The following is an 18818-nucleotide window of genomic DNA, read 5'->3' as shown; positions in this document are numbered from 1 at the left end:
GATGAAATGCCTATGCAAAAGAGCAGCTTCCCAAACTGTAGGGTACTAACTATGTAGACCTTGCATGTTTTTATGAATGTCTTCTGGGATGGAATCACTGAACACTTCAGCTGTTGCAGAATACAGAGGTGCAGCAATTCTTTGCAGTTGGGATTTAGAAGCAATGCAAATTAGTCCATCCTTTTTTTTAGTCCAAGACGGTGGATTCATACCTTCCCATCAAAACGTTCACAGTTCTACACATTTTCCCCCACAAAATGTATTTATCAGCAAGCACTCACTGAAGACCTTCTACTCTATGGGACTCTGTATTCAAATATTGGACAAAGCCCTACTGTAAAGGCCAGCTGTGGCTAAAGACATGTTCGGAGACTCATGGAGCAGATTTTTTTTTTTTTTAAGTAAACATTTTCAGGAGACCTGTAAACTTGGTTTCTGCTCACATTCGCTAAACCATGGGTCTCCAACATGGCAGCTGTTTCCTGGTGCCTGTCAACTGTTTTTAGAAAGCAGGAGGCACTTTCCTACTTGCATACACCATCCTTTGTCCTTTATATGACGCAGCTAGGGGAAAGTTCCTGGCACCTCTGTTGCTTGACAATAGCATTCTCACAGACCAATAGAAAACCCTCTTCCTTCTGGACAATGGCTCAAGAGAAGTCTTAGAATTGACTGCCAGGTTCCTCTGTATTGTAATTGCAAAGAGTTCTTAATGTAACCTTTGAAACATTTTATTCAGTTTTTAAATTATCATTTTAAAGGATTTTTTAAATATCGATCCCTATTTTGTTATATGCTCATTTATAAATTTGTCTTTTTTTTTTAAAGTATGTATTATTGTTGTTATCTGAATGCCATTAAAGGTTTCAGTTCAGTTCAGAAAGTGGGGGGGGGGGGGGGGGCTTTTGCAGGGCTCCATTTTCTGTACAAATTTAAAAGAATCCTGTTAAGAACAGCTTCTGCCTGAAATATTGAGAAGTTAGTGCTAGAATTATGTATAACCTCACATTTTGTCATTGCGTACACCATCCTTTGTCAGACTTGCAGAGGTGCCCACAGACTCAAAAGGTTGGGAATCTCTACTCTAAACCCAAGGGGTACTTCGGACCCATACAAAGATTCCTTACCGCTCCTTTTGAGAGGATAGCCTTCTCATCCAATTTGAAAGCAGCCCCAATTCGACGACGGACCTTTGGGGGCTTCTCTCCTGCTTTCAGAGGATACTCTGAAGGAACCATCCCTGTCAGCTCCTAAGGAAAAAAAAGAGCAGGATTCCATTTCTAATGCTGACAGGAATATGTGAGGGCATGCATTTGTTTAGCAGAGCTTCTCAAACTATTTTGTTGTTTTTTATTTGGTCTTCCATATTGCGCAAAAATAGCTTTCAGGTCAACTTTCAACATATCCATCAGTAAAAACAAATAAAATGCCTTCAGTGTGGATGGTATTTTGCTGAATGGCCTGTGACTCTCAGTTATCCTGTCAGTGTTACCTGACATGCTAAATGACAGACCAAACTCCAGAGGCTGAGTTCACTCTAGCCTTATTTCCACTGCCCTTGGAAGCTAGTAACCAGGCAAATGAAACAGTGGCCTTAAACTGGTCCATAGGAGGAATTCTGTTGTAGCAATTTTACTGAGTTCTGAAATAGGCTCTCTACAGTAATTATGAAAATATTGATAGCTGTGATATTCAGGGTTGGATACACAGTGGCTTTTTAAATTTGGACATATTCTGCCATGTCCTAGAGACTCAGGCTCTAATTTGTGTTAGATATTGTATTATTTTATCCTGGTTCCTACTGTAAAAGTATTCCTTTTTCTCTCTTTAGACACTGAAATAGCCAGAATTAATAGTGGCTGAAGCAATTAAGCCAGGGGGTCCAGAACTTTTTATTTGGGTGAAGAAGCAAATTGCAATAGTTTCCACATTCAGGATCTAACACTGCCTTATCTCAAGTCAAGAAAAAAGGCTCCCCAATCAGATGCACAAGGGAAATCAGGGAGAAGGAGTCTTTGTAGCATGGTATCCGATTGTTTTACTAAACTATTTCTTAAATGATGCTGGCACAGACAACAAGCAAGTACTCCAGGTAACTCCCCCCGCCCCAAATGTATTTGTTCCCAATTATTTTGTACTGGCTCCACCACTCTGTTATGTTGCTTCCAAGCCGAGGAGCTATCTCAGTTTTTATGGGAACTCCTAACCATTTGCTTCAGATAACATGGCCTCCCTCTGCTCTGCTTTCCTCACTCCAGCCTTCAAAAATTCATTTATTTTATTTAACAGCTTCTTCCTTCTGTGCAGCAGGCAGGGGGCTCTGTGGCTTTCTTAGGCCTTACCGCTTCACGTAAACACAGCCTTTTCAGTTCTTGCACACAAGCCTCCAGCCGCTCCTCCAGCACTCTCTGCTGCTTCCTCATAGCTTGGGTCAGGTCCTTCATTGGAGCTACAGGGCTGTCTGGTCCTGGAGGAAGTAAGAGAGACACAGAATGACTTGACAGTTAGCTGCTTTTGATAGGATGGAGCAATGTTTAGTGAGTCAGACAGAGGTGCCCTTTGGCAGCTTTCTGGAGCCAGCTGCAGGTGTAACAAACCTATATCTTGAAGACCAATGTCGTTAATAATTATCGTTTTTAAAAAGTGACGTGGAACTTCAAAGGAGAGGCTGATCTGACAGCTCATCAGGTGGGGTGTGGAATGCACACAGCACCAGGGGACCTGGTCAGCTTCCATTTCATAGTCTGCATGCAGAATAAGTCATCACAGATCAGATAAAGTGGAGACTTCATAGTAATATCACCGGTTGCTAGGTTTATTAGAAAATTTCAGCAAACAGATCTGCTTCTCTGACCATTGACAGAGGGTACAAAACGAGAGACATGCTTTGATCTTTGTTAGCCATAAACAAGAATGTCTCAAAGATTTTTGCTGTCACTTAAAGGGTGTCTTCCAAAAATCACTTGAGTTCAGTCAACGCCAAGGTTGCTAAGGGTCAAACTAGACATGACGGAATCATTTCGGATGTCACACAGATACTACCATCATTTTAAAGTGATTTAAAAATGCCAGGAGCAGACCCACATTTTGCCCTCTCCCGTGCCTTTGCAAGTGCTGAAACAGTAGGGGGGCATTTCATCACTTCATAGGGCACACAGGGAAAAGTGCCTCAGCCTACTGCACTGTGGTTCAATCAGAATCAGGCCCTCACACCATTTTACAATCACTTTAAAATGGTAGCAGTATCCCTGTGGTGGCCACAAAGATGTATAACTGCAGATGGAAGACTGCAGCAGACGTCTACAATGACATACAGCACATTTTTATGATGGTGGAGGGGAAATTGTCTCCTATTTAGAAATAAAAAAGAGAGAAACCCACAGGGACTTAGGTGTGAGGGAATTCCCTTCTTCTCCTGTTGCTGTGAGCCTCAGGAGGGAATTCCCTTCTTCTGTGAGCCTCAGGAAAGTGGTTTAATTGATTAGGCTACTCAAAATGGCAGCCATGGCTTCATGAGGTAGTCTTGCAAGATCTTGATATTTTTACCCCAGGTATGCTGACATATATATGTAAACCTGGGTGGCATTCCTTGTAGAAAGTTTGATCTGTTTGCATCTCGGGAAGGGGATGATTATGAGATATATGATTGTTAAAGTGGGAGCTGTTCCTATGAGGATGTGCCCCAGGATATTTAAGTAAGCATCAGGGATTGCAGAAGAATCAAAATGGACACTGAATGTTGAGCTCCTATAAGGATTTTTCTCTGCATGTAACTGCCTAGTGAGTTTGCTTTGATTTATGTATAAAGGTTTCAGTGTAGCTAGTACCAGCTTTTCCATCCTAAACAAGGGTTTAGGCTAGATGGTTTTTGTCACTTGAACAGTCCTTTCACATCACTCTTACGTTGCTCTTGTATCTTCCACTGGTGCTCTGATCTAGAAGATAGGCTAAGAAGCATGTTGTACCTTGTAAAGAAGGTACAGGGAGATCCAGACCATGTGCAAATTTCAGCAATGCATCTAGATCTCCCTACCCACACCTAGTTTGAAGCTGCTATGAGAATTCCTTAGCGCACTTATGAATGGATACAAATCTGGAGAACAAAGGAACCTCTAAGAAAAGATCAATTTGGCCTCACCTTAACCCAGGTCCACACGCCCAGTTAGTTTAAAACTATTAAGGGATGTTTTAGATGTGACATTTTCCTACAAAGAAAGAATCTCATTGTAGGTACAAGCTCAACTATTGTTCTATTAGAAGTCCCACCCAATTGTTTGCTACAAGTGTTCTTTCAGTATTTTAACTTGCAAAAAACACTCTGTAAAAGTTTATAGATAATTACGTACAAGGATCAGGAAGCAGTCATGAAGGAAGAATGTCATATAAGAAGCTACCTTTGGCCTCTAGTGAAATATTCTCCCCAGAAGCCATCTTCACATGGCAAAAAGGGACTAATTCATCATTCCAGTATTTCAAAGCTAACTAATAGTTATTTTATTAGTTCTTTTCCCGTGGATCCCAGTTGTGCTGTAAAATGAGGTAAATGAAAGTATCACATCTAAGGCTCCATCTATACATTACAAAGTCTTTGTGTCTGTTGGGGTACATCATAAGGATTTTGTATCACATATGCAGTGGGAGTTTTGTGCCTTCTAAATACACACACGCTCTTTTCCATTTTCAATCAAAGCACACTGGAACAAGTGGAACCAGTAGTTCCACAACCCTCAACTGTTCTGAGCTATATTAGCTCAATTGAAAACTTATGTCTAGCTACCATGTAACATGATTTTTACAAGGGAGATGATAGTGGCTTAATATGGCAGTTTGAAGATATGAAAACAATGGGATGGGGCTACAGCTATGGAAAAAAGCTGGTGTGCATCTTGGAGACTAAAAACTCCCATTACATGTGTGATACAAGTCCTTATATTTGTTCCCCCACAAATATAAGCAAGTATTTGCAAATGTACCCTAAACATTCCTGCCACACCTGATTTTACGTGCCTATGCAAGATCACATTCTTACTAAAGGGTCCTGAATGCTCCCCATATGAACAATTTGGATTGCACTGTAATCAACTTGGAAGGAAGCAGCACTGAAGCAAAGCCAGCGTAGAGTCTGCTATTGCTAATGAGGCAGGGAGCTCTTTTCCCAGCTGTGCTTTAACAAGAATATCCATGATTCTCCAGCAGCTACAAAGACCACTACCAGCCTAACCTGCTGACCTTAGTCTGGAGCAGCTCACAGTCTGGGGCAGAAGGCAGACCCCAACAGAACAATCAATCTCGCTGAAACTTGTTGACATAGGCCCAAATCCAGGAGACGCTGCCGGTGCTGCATTAATACAAGCAGGAATTCCCATATGAGTCACTCACCTGACTGCACTATGATCCCACTGTCTGTGTCACTGATCTCATCCTTATTCTTCATGGCCCGCTCTAATGGTGGAGGAAGGATGAAATTGAATTACACCTTGTAAACGTCGTAGGTTCTCCTGTATATACAAATATGGGAAAGTCTAAGGTGCGCTTTATACCACGAGGTGATTTGTTTTGACTGTTACACAAAGATCAAGGAGTTCAAAGTTCAAATCCCCACTCTGCCATGAAAATTTGTTGAGTGACCATGAGCAAAGCAATCTCTCACACCTATCTCAGGAAGCTAATGTCATGAAGATGGAGGAGAAGAGAATTATGGTGTAAACTACTTTGGATTCAGAGGGTGGGAAGGAGCAGGGCATAAATAAAAACACATTAATAGCACATCAGCATTTACTTCCTAATCTTTTTTCAGGGACACCTACTGAATGTCTTGTTGAGACTAAAGGATTAAAACATAATCAGGAAATGTCTTTGAGCAAAAATCCCTGCAAACCCATTCTTCTGTACCGACACCTTTTATGCTTGTAACTCTTTTCCACCGAAAGAGGACAGTACCAATTCACCATTTCCTGGATTTTTCCTTGTTCTAGAATGCTCCACTTGGGTCCAAGTGCCTTGGGGACAGAATTGGTAGGCACTAGGACCCAAGTGGAGCATTCTAGAACAAGGAAAAGTCCAGGAAATGGTGAATTAGTATACAATTCTACTGTCCTCTTTTAGTGGAAAAGAGTATAGCTGTAGAGGAATTAGGAATCGAACACTGTTTAAGTTAGTCCGACAAATGCCATCTGAATATGATAATCGTAATGGGTCATTCTGAAATATTCATTAGAAATATTGTTTTTATTGTATGGAGTGATTTTAATTGTTAGCCTTCCTGAGCCCGGCCTTGTGCCAGGAAAGGTTGGGATATCAAATCTAATAAATAAATCAACAAACAAGCAAAACTAGTCCAGGAGATCCAGTAACAGATCAGTCACATACCAGTTCATTCCAAGTCTCTAAGCCACCATACTCCATTTACTTTTACATCTTCACCAGAACCCCAAATGTTTGGTTTGAAAAGGTGAGGTTGACAAACAATTGAAGTCAAGTCTACCTTTTACATGTCTGCTATTGCTGCACAGATTTATAGCACATTCGTTAACAGGGATTGCTGCAGCTCCCAGCAGGCAGTCTGATGGGCAATACCCTCACCCGCCCACCATCTTGCACCTTATATTTCCAGTCCTGGAAACGACTGGTGCTACTTCTTTCTTCCAGCTAAACTGAAAAAAGATCCTGGGGAGCCTCCCTTAACACTAGCAGGATGGGCCAAGCAAATAGGTAACTGGTCCTGGCAGTGCTCTGAAGCAACACACGGTGAAAAGACATCCCTTCAGCCCAAGCTTCAGTGTCATCAATTGTCTGCCCTCATATTTAAAGTTGTTCAAGATTTTGTAGCAGATGCCAGGGTGTGTCTCCCAGACTCAGGGATGTCACTCAATAAGGACAATTCTTGACATCTTCCCTGCAGCTGGGGGCAGTTGCAAATCTTCTACTGCTTATGTTTACACAGCACTCCCTCGCCTCCACCTGGGTGAGTCAAGCTGAGTTTCTGTCTGGAGCTTATCCTGGGACTACCAGTCTCCTGAGAAACAAAAGGCAGAAGGAGCTGGATGCACAAGGTTCACTGCACTGGTGCAGAACAGAGATGTGCTCTGTGACCCAGGATGATGTCAACACCACCAGGCTAGATTACTGTTCAACCCAGACAGGAATAGGAAGATTCTGTGCGTATGAGCCTGTCCCTCTGCCTGCACTTCCGGAAGCCTATAAACAACACGGAGATAAGAAGTATCATTGCAATAGCAGAGTGCACTTTCTCCATAACTATATACTCTCACAATTGTGCAGCTAATGGCAATACTGCTACCTGTATCAGGAATATATCTTGGAGGGTAGACTGCTAGAGTTCACACTACTTGAACTGAGAGCTTTGTGGATGAAGTACTGGCCTACTGTTAATGGGAAACTGCAGGTCATTCTCCATAACACAATTCCCTGGGCCTGGGAAGTCACATGATAACACAAGAGACAATTATGTGCCCCTGATAAGTAGGAAGACACTCGGGTCTACTGACTGAATCCTTTCTCAGGGTAGCTCATTGCTGGGAATGGCTGCCAAGTTTTCCAGATTTCCAGTATGCATGTGTCCATTTTGCCCAGCTGCAAACATGTATACCCAAAATCGATCTTGAAATTTACACAAGATGGTGTACATGTGTCTTTTTGTTTGCCATTACTTGAAAAGTGCAGAGGGAATATATCAGAACTGCACAAACTAAGTGCATATGTTTTTGTGGAAAGTTACTGATAATAGTGTTTGGGATTTGTACAGCTTTTCTTTCTAAGTGTGCAAAGAACATGATTTCAATCAAGGACTTCTGTTCACAAAACATGCTTCTTACTCTACACCAGGGGTCTTCAAACTATGGCCCTCCAGATGTTCAGAGACTACACTTCCCATGAGCCCTACCAATTGGCCATGCTGGAAGGATTGATGGGAATTGTACTCCATGAACATCTGGAGGGCCATAGTTTGAAGACCCCTGCTCTACACCAACAGCTAAAGTTGAAGAAATCCATAATGCACTGAAACTCTTCTCTTATTTTCATAGATATCTAGTCCAAATAACTTCTCATGATTGCGACAAATGCACATTTTGATAGAATTCCATCTTAAAGATTACTAAATATTAACAGTTATTTCACCATAAGTTTAAGTCAGTCAGAGCTTACTTCATCAGATGCATGGAGTGCACTTCATGTATCTGAGGCTGAATGTACACTCCATGCTTCTGACTCATGAGCAAGGAATTTTTTGCTACAATAAATGTTGTTAGTCTTCGGGGGGGGGGGTTAAACAATTATATTCCTCTTTATTGCCTCATTCTTAGAGTAGATAACAGTGCCTAGAGAATTTCTGATTATTTTGTTGCAAAAGACTAACACAGCTACACATTGCTGACCTAGCCCTAGGGCAGTGATGGCGAACCTTTTTGAGACCGAGTGCCCAAATTGCAACCCAAACCCCACTTATTTATCGCAAAGTGCCAACCCGGCAATTTAACCTGAATGCTGAGGTTTTAGTTTGGAAAAACCGGGTTGGCTCCCTCTTCCTCCGCCCCACCGGCTCGAGCAGGGGCCAGCCTGCTCTAGTATCCAGCAAGTCCCGCATGCACTGCTCTGTGCCTCTCTAGCATCTCTGCCTCCTCTGCCTTCCCCCCCCCCTCGGGCAGCAGCCCGAGGGGGGCACAGGCACCAGGCCCGCCAGCCGAGTCCTCCTTCCTCACCGCAGTGCGTGTATGTCGTGCTCAGTGGCCCAGGCCAGCCTAGATGTGTATGTGTGGGGGGTGATTTTCCGCCCCCCACATGACGAACTCTGTGTGTGCGTGCCCACAGAGAGGGCTCCGAGTGCCACCTCTGGCACCCGTGCCATAGGTTCGCCATCACTGCCCTAGGGGAAGACAGGGGCCACTGGCCAATGAACAAACACACAAGACAACATTTTTGTGGTATAAAAATTGGCCACAGCCTGGTTTTTATTGATTATAGGTCAGTGATGGCGAACCTTTTTGAGACCGAGTGCCCAAATGGCAACCCAAAACCCATTTATTTATTGCAAAGTGCCAACACGGCAATTTAACCTGAATACTGAGGTTTTAGTTTAGAAAAAGCAGTTGGCTCCGAGGCACGCGTTACTCAAGAGTAAGCTTGGTGGTAGTCGGTGGCTTTGCTTTGAAGCAACCATGCAACTCTTCGAATGGGTGAATCACGACCCTAGGAGGGTTTAATCAGAAGCAAGCCACATTGCCAGCAACCGAGCTTACTTCCAGGTAAAGGATCGCGCTTTAGTTCTTTGCATGAAAATCAGTGGGGTTTAACAGCGCTTAACAGGGTTACCTACACTGCTTCCCCAAAACTAGGTCTTAGGTTTAATGCTAATAATTGAGACCAGTGGCCCAGGCCAGCCTAGATGTGTGGGGAGGGGCAATTTCCCTCCCTCATGATGAACTCTGTTTGTGCGTGCCCACAGAGAGGGCTCTGAGTGCCACCTCTGGCACCCGTGCCATAGGTTCGCCATCACTGTTATAGGCATAGGAAGCAGAGGCGCAGCATAGGGGGCAGATCCTGTTGCTGGGCAGCATGCCTGCTGAACCCAACACCCACCATTCCCTGAGTTCGGTACTAGGGAATCAGAGCAGCAAGTAAATGGGAATCATTTGGACACTGGCTGCTAGATGGATCTCCCCTTGCAGCCTGAGGGTGTAGGCTTGTCATCAGCCTACCACCTGGGCATACAATACCAAGGCCTGCCCCACCCACAAGGCTCCTTAGGGGAGCCCCCACTAACGGGGAGACAGGCACATAGCCTCGGCCTCCCCCAAAAGGATCTGTCCCCATGCACAACACACCAGGCTGAGACAAGACATAAAAACATGACTAAAACAATGCAAGAAACCTGTAACAAATAAATACAAAAACAAACAATGCAAATTTGGAGAGGTGGCTGGAAGCCGAAGAGAGGCAGGAGATGCCTTATTCTACCTTATACGGACATGCACTTCTAGCCCTGCTCCCCTCACTCACCAGGCAGGACCCTGTCAGCCTGCCTGAGAGCTGCCTGGCCCACGAGGGGCCTGAGAACTGGTGCAGAAAAAAAGGGGGGAGGCCCAGCTCCCACAGGACAGCAATGGCGGCCCTGAGTGAGTCTGTGATGTGTTTTTTGAGCAATCTCAACTTATTTGTACAGGTGGTTACACAGTTGTTTTCCCATTATTAAGTTAGCCTCCAGTGCAGCTCATATCTTCCATATTACCTTAATATTCCAGTACACAAAAGCTCACTGCGACAGTACAGAATGGTAGCCCTAGCCACAGAGTAACGCCTAATGTCTTCGTTCTGGTAACCTCAATTTATGGACAAAGCATGAACCAAATAACTGGCATGGGGGTGTGAATTCCGGTGTGCTAGGCGTAGCTTCATGCACAGTCTGATTAAAGCTAGCTGAGCCTGCTGTTCCAATAACAGTCCCAGACATGTTAAGACAGGAAGATTAAGAGCACCATCTCTGCTGGCTGCTTTCCCACGCTGCAAATCCTCCAGTGTCCATCTTGGCACACTACGATATCGCCTTCAAACTAACTGGACTACTTCAAACATGTGAGAAAGAGTTGTTCAAAACATTTTCATATATCAGTAGCCATGCTTCAAAACTTTATTCTGTATATAAAAGGAATCAGCCCAGGCCCCAGTGGTTTTCAAGATTTCATCACCCAATGAAAGTGAGAGAGAGATGTCCATAAGCCAACTCCTTGCTGTTTTGCTTGCCATTCACATACTCCATTTCTAGTCTACCCCAATATTCTCTACCATCACTTCTTTGTTGCTCATCCTGCAACAGGATATCTTCCCCAGGCTGGTCTCTGCTAACTGGTCACAACCAACTTTTGTGTTTTCAAAGAAACTAGGCTAGGAGTGAACAACATGCAGACTGAGGTTCTATTAGGCAACCAGTGAACTCTTGGCCTGCAATTTTTCAGCAGAGGCACAACATCAATAGATTGCAACAGGGTTCCTACCCAGGGGTGCCATGGTGCCTGCCAACAACTTTCCTGGTGCCCACCAAGTGCTTTCAGAAAGGGGGGGGGGGCTGGGTACTTTTGCTCAGCAGGACTTCTGGTTGGCTGTGCAGATTAAAAGGCATCCTGATGAACAGAGTTTCTGTCTGATATGCTGAAGAGGTACTATTAGAGTTATACATAACCATGCTCCCTGACATTTTGTAGTTGGCTTCATCTCCTGCAGCAGCTATTTTGTGATCATACCTATTGCCCTGTGTCAGAATTCCAAAGGCGCTCACAGGCTCACCTGGAATATTGTGTCCAGTTCTGGGCACCACAATTCAAGAAGGACATTGACAAGCCAGAATAGATCCAGAGGAGGGCGACTAAAATGGTTAAAGATCTGGATTCCATGTTTCATGAGGAGCAGTTTAGGGAACTAGTATGCTTAGTCTGGGAAAGATAAGGTTAATGTTTAAATATTTGAAGGGATGTCATGTTGAAGATGGAACAAGATTGTTTTCTGCTGCTCTAGAAACTAAGACAAGGAGTAATGGGTTCAAGGTACAGGACATTAGGAAGAACTTCCTCATGATAAGGGCTGCTCGACAGTGGAATGCACTGCTTTGAAGAGAGTTGGAGTCTCCTTCTTCAGAGGTTTTTAAACAGAACCTGGATGGCCATCATTCAGAAGTGCTTTGATTGTGTCTTCTTGCAAGGTAGGGAGTTGGACTCAATGCCACTGTGGCTCTTCCAACCACTGGCGTAATGCCCATTGGGCAAGGTGGGCAGCTGCCCAGGGCATCACCTTGTGGGGGGCATCAAAATGCTGGGTTCGTTTTTGGGTATTTTAGTGGTTTTCCATTTTTGGCCTGCAGGGGGCGCAGTTTTTAGGCTAGCGGCACCAAACTTTCAGCGTATCATCAGGAGACTGTCCTTATGCTACCACCCAAGTTTGGTGAGGTCTAGTTCAGGGAGTCCAAAGTTATGGACTCCCAAAGGGGGTGCCCCTATCCCCCATTGTTTCCAATGGGAGCTAATAGGAGATGGGGGCTACAGTTTTGAGGGTCCATAACTTTGGCCCCCCTGAACCAAACTGCACCAAACTTGGGGGGGGTATCATTAGGGCAGTCTCCGGATGAGACCCTGAAAGTTTTGAGACTGTGCCTTCAGAAATGTGCCCCCCACAGACTGCAACCCCCATTGACAGCAATGCAGAAAACTCAATGCAGAACAAAGATTCTTGGGCAAATTTCTGGGATGTTCCTGCAGGGGGTGCATTTTTGATGTATCGGCACCAAAACTTCAGGGTATCATCTGGAGATGATGGCACCCCCCAAGTTTGGTGCAGTTTGGTTCAGGGGGGCCAAAGTTATGGACCCTCAAAACTGTAGCCCCCATCTATTAGCTCCCATTGGAAACAATGGGGGATGGTGCACCCCCTTTGGGAGTCCATAACTTTGGACTCCTTGAACCAAACCTCACCAAACATGGGGAGTAGCATAAGGACAGTCTCCTGATGATATGCTGAAATTTTGGTGCTGATATGTCTAAAACTGCACCCCTTGCAGGCACCAATGTCCCGGTGCAAAAAAATTTTGGTCGTGGTGGAGTGCCCGCCCAACTCAGGTTTTGCCCAGGGCTACAGTTTGCCCAGGGCTGCCTCGTTACGCCCCTGCTTCCAACTATGATTCTATGATGTTTTAAATAGATTATCTGAATTATCAGGTTTCATTTTTTTTAAGTAAGTTTCTAGCCCTTTCCCTCATGGTGATACAAAATGAAAGGCATCTCTCTGTGGCAGGGGAGAAAGAGACTTACTTAAAAAAAAAAGAAAGCTGTGAATTCACAGAACCTGCTTAAATTATCATAACTCTATTGATATATCAATATAAGCATCCACAAAAAATAAAAGGGGTATGTATGCTGTGATGCCACCATTAACAGCAGGACCTTCCATTGAAAATCCTCATTATTTAAGGTACATTCAGAAGAAAATTAACTGACTCAACAGTGTTAACTGCAGAGGGAGAGCAGATGTTCAGTACAACCATGCTTGTACCAATCCCAATAGTTATGGATTGACTACGAAGAAAATCAGGAATTAAATCAAGTGTCTGGAAAAGCCCTGGTTTGGATATATGATGTCAAATTTTCTATTGCACTGTTCAGTGCCAAACAAGCAAGTGGATGAGAATTACACTGCCTATTTGTTTGGTAAGAAGACGATTGCTGCAGGCAGCCAATAAGGAAGCACGTCTCCTTTTCTCGATACTTCTTCCTAAGAATAACTAGTTTCTTTGGGCACAGAGCCCAGTTTTTATTTAACTTCTATGTACATACATAATATATCAGATACCAAACTCAGAAACATGCTTCAGGTACCAGCTTGGTATGGGACACTACTAGAATGAGAAGCATAGCAGTTGTCCACAATTGGTGTGATATCCCATTTAGTTTGGTCCTTCTCAAGTTCCAAGTTCCCAGAGTTTTGCTCTCTGCCATTCTGGTATCACTTCAGGCAAGTACTAAGCAAGTTCTAGCATATTCACATTATATCACATGCATGTTGCATATTTAAATCAGCCTTACATTTGTCTCTAAGCTGTCAGAGAGAAAGTGCTCATGGTGCCTCAGACTTTAGTTGATGGTGAACCAAAATGTGATGGTTTCTAAATTAGGTATCTAGTGTGATTGCTAATTGGATAACAACAAGCTCCATTTAAGCCAAGATTTTGCTTGATCATCTCCACTCCCTTCTCACAAACAGCATGATTAAGGATTCCTGGTGTGAAAGAAGGCTCCTGGGTGATTCAAAGTTTGTTTACTCCACAGAAATTGGGATTCTATACCTAAATTGAACCACAGTTTAGAATCCCAGTTTGTGGGTAGTCAACAAAATTGTGATTCACCTTGGATCCTACATTCATGAGTCATGGAAAATCAGCCTGTTTCAACCTAGAAATCCTTAAACACACTCTGAATGAGGTAAGAGGGGAAAGGAAGGAGGTAATACATCCCTTTGTGTGCATCTTTGGCTCAATTTGACTCTAATGTCTGATTAAAGTGGTTAATTATATATTATTACATATAACACTCTCAAAGGAAAGAAAATCAGCTCCAGAAGGGCAGTTAGGGTTGCCAACCTCCCAGTGGGGCCTGAGGTCCTGCCAGGATTGCAGGTGACTCCAGACTACAGATATTAGTCTCCCTGGAGGAAATGGCAGCTTTGGAGGACAGATTCTACTTGGCCCCACATACCTGCTGAGCTCACTCCTCTCCCCAAACTCCTCTCCTCCAAGACTCCAGCCCAAATCTCCAGGAATCTCCCAACCCAGGGCTGGAACCCTAAGGGCAACTGACAGTGGAGTGGCTGCAGAAAGAGGAATTTAACCTTCCTTCCCCCCCCCCCCCCCCCGCCCCCTCCGACGAGTCCTGCTCCAAATTACTTCAGAGTTTAAAAATTGTGTTTGCAACCAAAAAGCCAATTAGAAAGGAGTGATTTGGGTTGCAATCATAAGCTGATCTAGTTGGAAAGAAGTCCATTTTGGCCAACAAATGTACTCTCAGTGACTTGTTCTTAGGAATGCAGCCTTGGAGAGGGGAACTAGCAAATGGTGGAGGAGCTAAAGACCCCTCCTCGCTTTTTCTCCTCTTTTGCTGAAGTGGCTTTCATTAAAACAAGGAAATATCAGAGAATGTTGTGGTGTGCAACATGTCATTAGCATGTAACGTGTATCTGGAGCACCGTGAGAGTTGCTTTTCCATCGCATGATGTCATGCCATGCAATGAATACCACAACAAAAGGGCTGATGTATGGGAGATTCCCCACTGAATGGTTGCCCCGGCCCCAACAGCTGCAGGCAGCTAGTTCCATGTGCACAGTACTGTCACACAGAGTTCCAGTAAGGCAAATCTATAACTATACAATGGCTGTACAACTCAACCTGAGAATCATTTACATTTTTGCATTTTTCCCCACTAGAACACAAGAAATGCTGGCCAGATGCAAATTAACCATTAAGCAGAAGTCCAGACTTCTGCTAAAGTATGGGCAGTATCCAGGATGCAGTTCTGAAAAAACTCTTCTGTGATTTTTTTTGGCCCTGCTGCTCAGTCTGACAAAGCTCCCTCCAGGATATGTCTGCAGCCAGCAGCATATGACCTACTGACACACTCAGGAGATTTCCAGAAAACAAACATAAAAATTCTATAACAGCACTAATTGGATCCGGAATTAGTAGTGCAATATCCTGTTCCCTTACAACTGTGAAATGCTCAGACAAATATTCTCACTAAAAGATGAAGGTAACTGTGCTACAGCACGACAATCCAGACATTTTTAAAAAATAAAATATGAGCAATGGACATTCCAGCGCTAAAGAAATGAAGTATAGAGCCTAGAAGATATTTTAAAAGTAAATGTAAAAGGGTCAACAAATTAATGGGACATTATTGTGGAGGAAGGGTTCACAAGCACCCCGTGCTATGGCCAGAGTGGCCACTGAACTTACAGAGAAATTTCCTGGTGGGCTGCTGTCCTGAAGGGCTACTGGTTCAGGTGGGCAGCTGTGTTGATCTGAAGTAGCAGGAAAAAGTCTGAGACCAGGGGCACCAACAGGCAAGAAGCAAGCAGAGCTGAGCCCCAGTAACTCTGTCAGTGCCTCAGTGTCCACTCGGCTCAGCAGCAAGCAGTGATGGGCATTAGATCACCAGCTGCCTCCTCCCAGACAGCTGTCATTTTGCAGAAGGTAGCAATGGGTAAGTAAATGAGCAGAGTGGCCCTGGACTGCTCGCATGTCACACCATCAGGGTGACTCAGTTTGGCTTGCTTCTGGGCCATTTTCAATTCCCAGTTTGCCCCTGGCTAAATTAATATAGCATGGAGCACCTTCCTCTAGAGAAGGTCAAATTAGGACATATATCAACTAACACATATGTTGGTAAAAGCATGGAAGAAGAAACAGTGTTGATAGTCACCGGTGATACCATGAGCACTAGCCAACAGAGGACTGAACCCTCATCGCGCTCTGTAGCCTTCCATAAATGCACTGGTGAGGGGAGGGGAAGGAATGCATCTTCAAAGTTTACAAATAATTACGATTAGTGTGTTTAGAAAGCACAGAAGAATGACTTTAAAAACAGGTGTCAACCTCCCTCTTCCCATGATTCCCTCTTAGCATCTATTATGTAATAATGTATGTCTGGGGAAATCTGCTGAGCATCCAGCCCCAGACTGTGACTCAAAGCCCATCCAAGTCCCCCTGCCCCCACAGAGTCAGGGAATGCCTAAACCACTTCCTGAGCAGTTTGAAAAGTAACAACCATTGAGTAAGCTCCTTTTAATTTGTCTTCTGATCATGGATGCAAAGTAGGAATGTTATGCTGACTAGTTGAAATCTTGTTTAATTAACTATACTGCTTTAATTGACTAATTGAACAATTTCAACATTCAGATTTCCATACTAAATCACAGTGATCATCACTAACTACCCTCCTGAAAGAGTCCCCCATCTGGAGCACTTTGCGTTCCCTCCACTTGCTGCCCAACAAACAGATTTTATAACTGCTCATGGGAGCTTTTTCCCCATTATACTGTCCATCTGTACCTAACAGTCAGAGTTGAATTTTAGGCAGTAGGAAGGAAATGTCACAGAGGAAAGTGGGAACTAATCTTCTGTGGGCAGGTAGGGTTTAATAAGCAGCAGGCACCTTTAAAATAAATGAGAAAAACTTGAGTAAAAGGGAAATTAAGGTAATGTCTTTCTATGTTGGTTTCCTTCCTTCCTGTTCTCTGCTGCTTTTTCATTCCTTGATTTTGTTTGTGTCTCAAGTTTGGCTTCTGTCCTTCTTCCAAAAATCTTAGGGCAGCATACATGGCTTTCCTTTGGACAGGCAACCTCCCGCCCTTTGACAAGCAGTGCCAACACTGCTCGAATGAGCCATGGGGGCAAAAAAAGGGAGGAGGGAAAATGTTAATGGATTTTCTATTGTCACTCAATGCCACTTACACCAGCCTCCACCACCACCTGCATGCACCTGCATGCACCCACCAGTAATCAGGGACTGGCTGGCAACCTACTTTCCTACACCAGTGGATTCTCACCTGATGAGGAAGGTTATGCTGAGAGACAGACAGAGACTGGCTCAAGGTCATCCAGTAAGTTTCAAGGCTAAGTGGGACAAAGACACTGGTCTGACACTTTAACCACTAAACCACACTGCTAGAAAAAGTTCCAGTGTGTCAGTGTAGTTTAGTGGTTAGAGTGTCCAGCATCTTGGAGAGCCACATTCAGATCCTTACTCTGCCATGGAAGCTCACTGGGGGTTCTTGTGGGCCAGTCACATGTTCTCAGCCTGACGTACCTCACTGGGTGGTTGAAGTGGGGATAAATGGAGAAGAGGAGCTGTTTTGAATCCCCAGTGGGGAGAAAGGCAGGGTATAAATGAAATAAACAAACAAATTGAGGAAAGAGGTGGGAATAAGCTTTGCAAGCTACTGTAACTGCAAACTGGACAGGAAAAAATGTCCCGTCCCTTTAAATAGAGGTTTACCGAGTGCAAATAGGCAGTAAATGCTTTTCATCATATGCAGCTAAATAACCTAACCTGATAATGACGTAAAGAACAAATCGATATTAAAGATACAGATAGAAGGAGCAATTTAAATGTTGGCATTTCTGCATAGCTGCTTATATCCTCACAATGTGTACCAGCTGCAGATGTGCAACCAATTCATTGTTAATACTGAAGCAACCCACTGCATTGGCACAATACTAAGTCATGCAGCTCTGGCTGACCTGGCCAATGTGCAGGTGGGGGCATCCATGGGATGCAGAAGCAGCAGCAAGCAGCTCGTGAGGACTTAGAGCACTAGAAAGAGTCTACCATTGCTGGGTGGTTTCTGAGATCAAACAGAACCCAGTATCCTTACCGGTGGGTCTCATGAAATAGTATCAGAGGTAAGGGAGCTACTAAGATGCCCTATGCAGGCACAAGGCTGCAGTCTGACTTATCAGCTGCTGCTGGCTAGAAGAAAATAGGAAAGGCTGAAAGTTGGTTAAGTTTTCTTGGTGTAGAGCAGGATCCTGCATTGTAACTAGCATGTGCTGAATGTTGACTGGGGGTGGGGGGGATACTCTAATATTTGACTGTTTCTGGTACTGGACTTATCTAAAAACAAAATCCATGCAATAATTTTAAGCAACCCAAACAATACAATACGTTGCGCAAGCTTTCAAGTTTTCCGAGACTCTTCATCAGATTGGACTTTTTTCCTTTTCTTTTTTTAAAGGTGGGAAAAATATGAATTTTACGATATGGTGCTAAGACTTTTTGCCTGGATTGGACCCCAGCATAACTATATAGTTTGTACACTATTCTTTTAGGATTAATTATTCTTTTGTATAAAGCATTTTATGGGGGTGTATGCTACAAAATTACAAACCTCGATGTTGTTGCACCCACAGTTCCTGCTACAGAAATTCCTTTCCATCCCATCATGCACGAAAATCAAAGGAGGAAGTGAGAGCTTTTAAAAAAACAATATTTCTCTCTCTCGATCTCTTTCTAGCCTCCATCAACTGAGCTATTTTTCCATCTTATGGGCACCAGCTGAAAAAGTCCATGTGTTGCCCCTTGTTCTCAAAATACTGGAATGGATTGCCAACCTGGGTTGGCCACAATTGCTTCTCACAATGACAGATGCGCTCTACAAAAATACTTATGCATAGAAACTACAATTACATCTCTCTCTCTCTCTCTCTCTCTCTCTCTCTCACACACACACACACACACACACACCCTTAAAGTCCCAATCAGCAGAG

General features: G+C 43.9%; 1 protein-coding gene across 7 annotated transcripts in view; it reads right to left on the bottom strand.

The window, feature by feature from the left end:
• INAVA (innate immunity activator) overlaps positions 1–18818 on the bottom strand; it is a 55993-nt gene that overhangs the window by 14724 nt on the left and 22451 nt on the right. For 6 of the 7 annotated variants that reach the window (XM_048496089.1, XM_048496082.1, XM_048496083.1 and 3 more), the window contains 3 exons: positions 5380–5498; positions 2343–2467; positions 1128–1250 (listed from right to left, as the gene is read on the bottom strand). In XM_048496089.1, the coding sequence (XP_048352046.1) occupies positions 1128–1250; positions 2343–2467; positions 5380–5434 (303 nt within the window). In that variant the 5' untranslated portion in view covers positions 5435–5498. The remainder of the gene's footprint in view (positions 1–1127; positions 1251–2342; positions 2468–5379; positions 5499–18818) is intronic. The other variant, XM_048496088.1, reaches the window with a different exon arrangement.

Source organism: Sphaerodactylus townsendi, linkage group LG05, assembly GCF_021028975.2.
Source record: "Sphaerodactylus townsendi isolate TG3544 linkage group LG05, MPM_Stown_v2.3, whole genome shotgun sequence".
Taxonomy (NCBI): domain Eukaryota; kingdom Metazoa; phylum Chordata; class Lepidosauria; order Squamata; family Sphaerodactylidae; genus Sphaerodactylus; species Sphaerodactylus townsendi.
The sequence above is the reverse complement of the archived record's forward strand: the minus strand, read 5'-3'. Positions and strand labels throughout refer to the sequence as shown.